Below are 9895 nucleotides of genomic sequence, written 5' to 3'. Positions count from 1 at the left end.
ACTGAATTGTTCATATTGAAGGTAAAGCTCGGGGATAAACGTTCAGTTTAAAGTCTCTTCTTCGATGGTAGTGAGCTTTTAATCACTTTGCTGCTCTGAGGAGATGAAACGAGGGTTTTTCAGGTGAGTAGATGTGATTTTCTGACGGATTATATTCAGTAAAATCACCAAAATAAAAGTAGTGATGACCACTTAGACTGTTAAACACTGAGCTGAACATGAACCCACCGCTGGTCTCTGTTTACTGATGTTTTCCTTCGTTCTCGTCATTTCTACGGATGTTGAACGTCATCGTTTGTGGCTCCACTGCTGGGTTTTTACAGTGTAGATGAACCACGACCCGGTTCAGCTGGACTCTGACCTGTACGTCTGATCCGGGCCGGTTCTCGGACCTTCTGGAGCATCAGCTGATGGTTGGAGACACGACGGAGTCTCTGGTTCCTCCAGACGCTGGAGCCTCTAATTAAAGCTTCCAGGAAGTTCTGGTGGAAACTCAGCAGATGTTCAGAGTCCTGGTTTCAACCGAGACACCAGAACTTCACGACGCTTCCAACTAAACAGCGTCTGATTAAAGGTTAAGTCATCAGGTTCCTTCTGCTCAAACGTCTCTGATTTAATTTAAACCTTTTTATCATAAACTATGAATTTTAAAAGTTTGATCAGTCACAAATCTTTTTCAAAACTCTCCCGTCGACCCGCTTTCAGCAGGTTTGAAAATTACATTTTTTTCCATTGTAGTGACCAGTTATTTCAAAATAAAAGCATCCTACGTGTTTAGTTTTGTATTGCTGTGACCTGCAGCTACACGTGGTTCAGAGAACATCACTGGTTGGTTCTGCTTTATCGGGCTTTTGGTTAATATGATGAAAACTTCTGCTGAACCACTGACTCGGTTCCTGTCGCAGCAGCTCTCGTGTTTCCGTCCGTCCACTCGTCTCCACGTTCAGAGCTCTGGAACATCTCCTGCCTCCGCTTTCAGACGGAGCTCCAGCTGCCCTCTGATTGGTGGAACAGGCTGCGAGTGGAGTCGGTCGGTTGGCCTCATTAGCAGGAATGTGTGGAATGATCCGGCTGCTCGACACGTCTGGACCTGAACCTGGTTCCTCCATCCAGCCCGAAACTCTGAGACGAGATGCTGGAGAGCAGCAGTGGAAAGTTACCGAGCTCCACCGCAGCTCCACGGCGACGGCTTCCTGTTTGGAGACGTTTGGTCCACGTTGGTTCATGTTGGAGGTTAAAGGCAGAAGTTCAACAGAAGACTTCATAAATGAACAGAGACCAGAGTTACAGTCAATAAATTATTTATTCTGAAACTTGAAAAAAAAAAGCATCAGTTTAATTTACCTTTAATTTATTTTAGACATTTTATAGAATTATTTGTAAACATGTAGTTTACATTTTTAAATTATGTAAGTTTTATATTTTTACTTCTATAATCTACAAATATAAATATATTTTTAACTTGTCTACAGTTTCTGTTTTTGTATGATTTTCTTTAAAATCTTCCTTATTTACATTTTATTTATTTTACTCATTGACATCTTGTTGATTTTTTAAATATGTAAATTTTGTACAAGTTCGTTTTTACTTCTAGAATTTATTTATTTTACTCGTCTACAGATTGTTTTTACTTCTTTTACAAATCTATTTTATTTGTATTCTAATGTATAATTTTTGTTTAATTCTTCCTTATTTACATTTTGTTTATTTCACTCGTTGACATCTTAATTTTAATTATGTGTATTTTAAATATGTAAATTGTGTTACTTATAGAACTTTTTTTTATTTCACTCGTCTACAATTTGTTTTTTTACTTCTTTTCTATTTTATATGTGTACTTGTAGGATTTTTAAATTTTTTGGATTATGTACATTTTATTTATTTGACTATTATCTACATTTTAGATATTTGTTTTGCTTTTTTAATTTGTTTTGTAAACTTATTTTATGTTATATTTAATTATGTAAATTTATGTAAAATATTATTTATTATATAATTTATTACTTATCTAAGTTGTGCTTTTTTCTCATTTATACTTTATGGAGATTTTTACATATTTTATTGTATATTTAATTCTGAATTTTATGTAATTTAAAATATATTTTACGTATCTGCATTTTAATTATTTTACGGGTGTTTTTACTTATTTTACTTACGTATGTTTTGATTTTCTGCATTGACGTTATATAATTTTTTTAACAAATTGTACTGTATTTAATTTATGTTGATTTTATACATTAAAAAAATCTTTTTTGCGTTTTTTTATTTTACTTGCGTAGATTTTATGTAATTTTTAAAATCTATTTTAAATGCGTCTTTTCACTTTACTTATTGTATTTATGTGTATTTTAATTTTGTAAATTTAAAACATATTTAACCTTTGTGCATTTCTCACATGTTGCTTATGTACGTTTCTTTAATATTTACTTATTTTATATTTTTAACAATTATTCATTTTAATTATTTATGTAAGTTTGTGCTTATTTTACTTTTATGGATTTTATATAATTTTTATTTCCGTAGCCGACCTGTGAACCCACCGACCGTGACCTGAACCAGCAGCTTCATTTGTTTTTTATCAGTTTTTATCAGATGAACTTATTATAATCCATCAAACCTTCTCCTCGTGTTTCCTTCAGAGTCTCTCCGCCGCCTGACCGACTGTTTTCCACGTAAGTCGATGACCTCGTTACTGTTTTTGTTATTAAGACTTTGTCCCGATATGCAAATGAGGCCAGAGCCGGTTTGAATATTCATCAGGCTGTTAAATATTCACGACGTCCTGTTTGTTGTGGTGTAGAAGTGGGCGGGGCTTGTCTCTGTCGCGTTTACGCATCAGCAGCTCCTCATTAAATATTCAGCGAAGGCGTGACCCGATTTTAAAGCTAACCGCCTCCAATTAGTTCATTATTTTAAACATATGTAATAATAAAAACATATTTTACTGAGACGGGAGGACGTCTGTCAGATTACAGCAGAACAAATAAAGTTCTACTAAAACCAAACCATCAACAGGAAGTCGGATCCAAGCAGAACTTTTTACTCTTTTGAGCCACTTTGAGGCTGAAACAACAAACAAACCTGTTAAACTGAATTCATTCATTCAAGGAAAACAACTTTTTTTTCATTTTAGTGACCCAGTATTTCAAAATAAAAGCATCCCACATGTTTAATTTTGTATTATTGTGACCTGCAGCGACATGCGGTTCAGAAAACATCACTGGTTCACTTCATTTGAGCTCAAAGATGGAGATTTTCTGACCTTTGTTGTCATCTTTCAGGCTTTGTTGACCCGTGCCTCCACCCCGGCCTCCTCCCTACACAGTCCTGGCTTTAGTTTAACTTCAACTCCACAGTAAACAGAAAACATTCGATCTATTTGTCTGATATGACAGATTCTGGATCAGTGACATGATGAGAACGTTTCAGGTTTTTATCTCTAATAGTTCCTCAGACGTTGTTGTTCAGCTGAAAGTGGGTCGACGGTGGTTTTTGAAAACATTTATCCCAAAACGTGTTCGACATGTGAAGCTAATGTTTCACCGACGTCTTCACACAAACGTTTTATGTCGAATTAATTTAAACATGAACCTGAAACATTATAAACGTCCAGGTTTAAATCTGTTGTTGATGAATTTGATGGTTCCAGGTGACATCAGGACACCTTCAGCTCCACAGTATTGATCCTGATCACCAGATATTACTCATTGATTAGCCCCCCTCCCCCTCAGACCTCGGTAACCTGGCCGACTCCCCCCCTCCCTCCCTCCCCCCTCCGTTTACTCACCTATTCCCTACAGCCCCCCCCCCCCCCCCTCCCCCTCCTGCTGTCACTTCCTCCCCCAACACATCAAACCTTCTTCTTCTTCTCCTCCTGACAAAGCGTCGCCTCCTCCTCCTCCTCCTCCTCCTCCCCCGCTCCCTCCCCCGCCTGTTGTCTCCTCCTCCCTCCCCCACCACAACAACAACAACGCCTCCTCCCCCACCACCTGGTATTGTCTCTCCTCCATCACACCAGTGGCTTCACTTCGGTTCTGGTGGTTTCACTGAAGCCGGTTTCATTTCATTCTCATTTTTCCGTCTCTCGTCTCCACATCAAACCGTTTCTTTGTCTCAGAGCAGCGAGTTGTTTTGTTTTACGTGATAAATATTTTACATCAGAAGCAAACGAAGCCCCGAAAACATGACCGGAAGAAACCAAAACGCATCAATAACTTATTGTATTTTATTTGAATTTAAGATAATGTTGATGTGAAGTGAGACACGATGAGGCTTCATTCGTCCCTCAGTGAGGCGGTTCGCAGCAAAGACGTGCAGAAATATGGTGAAAATAAAATAGAAATAAATATTATTTAAACTTTTACACGTCTGAGAATCAGAACCATATCACCAGCACTGACATATATAGATATATATATATATATATCTATATATGTTTGTCAATTTGATTTAGTTTTGATATCAATAAACTATAATAAATACACATTAGTAGCGTTGTACAGATTCTTATGTGTGTAAAAACTCAGATATCAGAGAGAGGAAATAAGTTTGGAAACGGTTTTTAAAAGATGCAAAATAAATGCAGTTATTATTATTATTATCATTATTATTATTATTATTATTATGATTACAGATGAGATGAGTGGTTATTAATCCCACTGTGACGTCATTTGCAGCGTTACAGCAGCAACGAAGATGAAAAAAAAACTGTAAGAACATCAGCAAAAGTACAAAAAATCAAAAAAAATCTACATATACTGATTCTTCCAAATGATAAAAATAATCATATTACACGTGTCCATATACTGAAAAGTCCACGAGTATAAAGACTGGTACAGAAATACTTGTTTCTAGACGTTCTGACCCTTTGAACACGTTTCACTCTAAACTTCACTTCGTTATAACGACGATGAAGCTTCTGATTCTAATAAACAGAGACGAAGCTCAGACTGTTGGACACGTGGATAAACTGAATGTGATGAACAAAGACCAGGCTGCACTGTGTGAATCATTTAATTATATTTATGTTGTTTTATTTTCCTAAATGTAGAATAATTCTGTTCAACTTCTGAAGTTCTACATATGAAAGAAAATGCACAAAACAATGACGTGTATTTGTTTTATTAATGTTAAATACTAAATTAAATCAAATATAAACATTTCACAGCTGCTGCTGATGTCCTGCAGATTCCTTCATGTGTACAAACTTAAATCTTGTTCATTTTATTGTTTATTGAACCAGCGTTGCTCCGTTTTCTCTCTTTCTGTCAGTTTTTCTCTCTGTGGGATGAATCCTGTCTCATCTCATGAAGCAGAAATGAGCATAAACCGGCTATAAAACCACATCTCTGTGGGTGTGAGTCTTTGCCACTCCAGATGGAGGAGCTGTGAGTTCACCGTGAAGCTCCACTGCTGTCCACACACAGCTGATGAGGTTCCTCATGTTGGATTCTTCATCTCAGTGTATTTGTGCAAAACCAGCCTCCTGCATCCAGCTCGTGTCCGACAGCTCCAAGCTCCGGCTGCAGAGCTGGAAGCAGCAGCAGCAGCAGCGATGGATGCGACGTGTCGGCGCAGAGCGATGCCTCAGTCTGATGAGAAAACACCGAGGAGGAGGAGGAGGAGGAGGAGGAGGAGGAGGAGGAGGAGAGTCTGAGGGAGGGTCAGCCGGAGGTGGCTCCGCTCTGCATTCATATCTTCATTCATTGATTTTAAAGAACTCCACCAAGTGGCACAGAGCAGAGATAACAGGACCCGGGTCTGGGACGGGCTGCAGCAGTGCATCATGGGAGCAGGTAGCAGCGAGCGGGACGTCTGGCGGCTCGTTGTTGTGATTCAGGAGCCAACGTGGTTCAGTCAGAGGCAGCCTGAGCAGGGAGATGAAACCATCACCTGGATATGAAGTGGTGCACATGATGATGAACAACATGGATCCATCCAGTAATGTGCAGCTTAGAGACACCCAAAGGGTTTAAATGTGAGGTGTCAAACATTAATGTATTAATAACATATTAATAATATAAAGTGTTGGAACGACGTCCTTCAATTAAAATCTGAGCTTCGCTGGAGTTGTTAAAAAAAAAAAAAAAGGGTCAAATTCCAGCAGCTGGAGACCAAAACCCACCAGAACATGATGGAGAACTGTTTTAAACAATAACACTGATTATTATGGACATCAGTTATTTCCAATAATCTATATTTCTGATCAGTTCTGTTTACCGTCACCTGAGTCAGAAACAGAAAAACTAACCAGCAGTCAATACGGAGATATTATCAGTCAGACGTCTGAATATTAGAGTTTATGTTAAGTTAATAACGTTTTGCTATATTAGCTCTCTGTAGCACAAGCTAAGCAGCTGACTTTATGTTAAAATCATCATATTTTGCTATATTAGCACAAGCTAATTATTTGAGTTTTTGTTACCCTAATGACATTTTGCTGCATTAGCTTGTTGTAGCACTAGCTATTTAGTTGAGTTTATGCTAAGCTAATCATGTTTTGCTTTATTAGCTTGCTGTAGGACCAGCTAACTAGTTGAGTTTATGTTAAGCTAATATTGTTGTGCTATATTAGCTTGCTGTAGTCTAGCTAAATTGCTGAGTTTATGTCAAATTAATAATGTAAAGCTATATTAGCTTGCTGTAGCACTAGCTAGCCAGCTGACTTTATGTTAATCATATTTTGCTATATTAGCACAGGCTAACTAGTTGAGTTTATGTTAACTTAATGACATTATGCTGTATTAGCCTGCTGTAGCACTAGCCAACCAGCTAACTTTATTTTAAACTAATCATATTTTTGTGATATTTGCTTGCTGTAGCACAAGCTAACAAGCTTTAGCTTGGAGTTTATTTTACGCTAATATCGTTATACTATATTAGCTTGCTGTAGCAGTCGCTAGCTAGCTTGACTTTCTTACTACTGTAGGCTAATTATGCAGATTTTATGTTATTTTAATGTCATGTATTTAAATATTAATAATAATGTAGTAAAGTTCTAACCTTTGTCCTTCAGTTTGAAGTTATTCAGCGATAATTAAACCATTTTAAAAGAAAAATTAGAAATAATTTCTGTTATGAAACACTTATGTAGCAGTAAAAGTCATGTTTTAAAAATATATTAATATATTCATTGCATTGCTCAAAAAATACATGATTTATACGAACAGGGTGTTTGTTGTTGTTGTGTTTGTGTAACTTATACAGAAGTCAGATATAAACTTCACACAATCACATGTTTTCATTCATAACTTCAGATTAAACATCTATAAACGTTTATAAATGACAGTTTCTCATGATTAACAATCATAATTTAACTACAGATGCTGTTTAATCAGCAGTAAATGGTTCATTAATGATAAACTCATGTTCAGGTTGATATAAATGGTTAATGTGTGACGTGTAGATGAAACGTTTCCACCAAACCTTCAGTCAAACAGACAGTTTAAGGATTTTCATTTTTTATTAAGATTATAAATTTTTAACAAATATCTTCTGGAACAGTTTTACCCGGTGATATACAATTTATTAAGCACAAAAATACAAGAATAACAACAAAATATGTCGAGAATGGCTGAGTACTCTCTTTATTTTGGTTCACATAGTGCTCATGAAGCTGACGCATGTGGGGCTGATGACGCCTTTCTAAAACAAAAGGACTCCCAACTTCTTCTTCTTGTTTGTTTGTTTGTTTGTTTTTGTTTACAAAGTGGGTCTCACGAAACCAAGCAGAACCATGAACCGCTGCCCAAAGGCTTCCAGCAGCGACCACGATCAGAAACAACGGAACCACGTGGACCGTCCCCGGAGACCCGAACGCGTCGGGTCCGTGCGCCCCGAGTGCCACACGACCACGAGTCCGGTCCAGTCAGCGGGTCCGGAGCCCAGCCAGCAGTAGTGTGCGTCGGATTTAAGGCAACGGGAGTCGGATCCACGTCATCAGGGGTTCTCCAGAACCCACGCGTCTTATGGCACCACGTCTGTCCTTAAACTGCTCCTCTTTATAAATATCTGTTCTTTTTCCTGCAAAAATAAAGTGGATCTGGACCGTGTGGAGGGTACCGGCCCGGCTGCACCGCCTTCAGCTCCTCCAATCAGAAGCAAGCGCGAGTGATGTCACTTCTTAAGACACAAGTGAGCTCTGAGGTAAAACATCTGCATCATGCTGTTGTTGTTGTTGTTGTTGACACATGGATGGACCGGGTCAGAGAGCAGCACACAATCTGCACAGTTTAAATGTGACCGGTTCCTTAATGGACCTGCTTCCAGCCAATCAGAGAGCAGATTAGTGGGAGGTTCTGGAGCCCGTCTGGAACAAAGATGAGAAGCTCCAGCTCCAGAACATCTGCTGCTCCGCCCGGACCCGGTCACACACTTCACCGGAACCTCGTGAACAAGTTCTGGTTCTTACATTTAGCTCAAAGTGCAAGAAAAGAAACCAAAGTTCTACCGGTCGGGTTCTGTTCTGCTGCAGGTCTGTAAACTTTCTCAGGGGGATTCTTTGTTCTCTGAAGGTTGCGAAAGTGTTCCCAAACAAACGCTTGTGGGCTCAGCGCGTCCCAGCCGAGCCGGTCTCCAGAACAGTGTCGGGTCAGAACGCCACTATGGCCCGGGTCCAGGCGCCCAGGCTGGCCAGCGCCTGCTTGCTACAGATCTGCTCCAGGTCCGCCTGCCGGCTCAGCAGCCCCGAAAACCCCGAACCGAAGATGGAGATCAGGTTGGAGATGTTGGAAGTGTCCGTGTAGTCCGAGAACGCGCAGTCCTCGCGTTTGGCCCGTTTGCGGGTAAAATCCGGAACCTCGTCCACGTCCGAGACGCAGCAGCCGAACTCCACCTTCCGCTTCTTGGCGGCGGACTGCGCGCCCTGGCCGCAGCAGCAGTCCTGGTGCAGGTAGCCGTTCTCCACCGTGGTCACCACATGCGTGTCCAGGTCCAGCACGGTGGTCTTGTTGCAGTGCGCGCCGCTGCCGGCGGAGAACGGGTCGCACGGCGCCGCCGGAGGAGCCTCCATGCAGCAGCTCCGGTAGTAGGACGGCTCCGGGTCTTTGGCGCCGTCCTCCAGCGGGCAGCAGCCGCCGGACACCGCGCTCCCGGTCCGGCACAGCGCCGCCGGCTGCGCCGCGCCTCGCTGGAGCGCAGCGCCGCACACGGAGCCCTCCTCCCCGCAGCAGGCTGCCCGGCTCTGCTCCTCCTCGTCCGCGTCCTCCGCGTCCAGGTCCAGCGGGTTGAGCTCCTGGATCTCGTTGCAGACCGTCATCACCTCCTCGTACTGCTGCATCCGGTAGATCTCCGCGTACTTCTCCTTGATGTAGACCTGCCGCGCGTTCCTCAGCACGTAGGACACCAGCAGGTTCTTGTGCAGCTTGATGCCGCCGCGCTGCGTCCTGGAGTTGTGGATCTTCATGAGCGAGATGGAGATGAGGCTCTGCGCGTCCACGCTGCACTCCATGGTGCTGATCATGGTCCGCGTCCGGCTCCTCTCTGGACGGAACCGACTCTCAGCGGCTATCTGAGCGCGGTTCGGTGTGTCGGAGGGTTCGGCTTCAAGTCAGCTCTGTGGAGGAACATCGGCCTGAGCGACCCGCCTCCTGCTGCACCCAGCAATCATTTGCAGATGCCCTGAAACCAGAAGGCATTTATAGCGCGGCTCCAGAGCCCGCCCCCCGCCGCGGCAGCCAATCAGCGGCCGTGGCTCCGCTGACTGACAGACAGGCGGCCTGGAAATATGTCCGTGTGAGCCAATCAGCGTCCGGCGGTTCCTCTGTACTATTCAAATTCCAGCCAGGCTGTCGAACAGGAATGTCCTCATTTCTGCTGCCTGGAGCTTCCAGAAAGCAGCCAGAGTTCCGAGCAGAGCCTCCTGCGAGTTCCAGGCCGGAGCGAACACAGGGCGGTG

General features: G+C 42.0%; 1 protein-coding gene across 1 annotated transcript; it reads right to left on the bottom strand.

Moving 5' to 3' along the window:
* Positions 1 to 7443: 7443 nt before the first annotated feature.
* ier5l (immediate early response 5-like) lies at positions 7444 to 9600 on the bottom strand. The gene has a single exon (XM_008300172.1). It carries the CDS (start codon positions 9458 to 9460, stop codon positions 8591 to 8593), a length of 870 nt encoding a protein of 289 aa, XP_008298394.1. The 5' UTR covers positions 9461 to 9600; the 3' UTR covers positions 7444 to 8590.
* Positions 9601 to 9895: the final 295 nt, after the last annotated feature.

This window comes from Stegastes partitus, unplaced genomic scaffold (assembly GCF_000690725.1).
Source record: "Stegastes partitus isolate 25-593 unplaced genomic scaffold, Stegastes_partitus-1.0.2 Scaffold1506, whole genome shotgun sequence".
NCBI lineage: Eukaryota > Metazoa > Chordata > Actinopteri > Pomacentridae > Stegastes > Stegastes partitus.
This window is presented reverse-complemented; position numbering and strand designations above follow the sequence as displayed.

Excerpts from the sequence above, each read along its gene's own strand:
- ier5l (XM_008300172.1), bottom strand. The coding sequence starts at position 9,460 with ATGATCAGCACCATGGAGTGCAGCGTGGACGCGCAGAGCCTCATCTCC.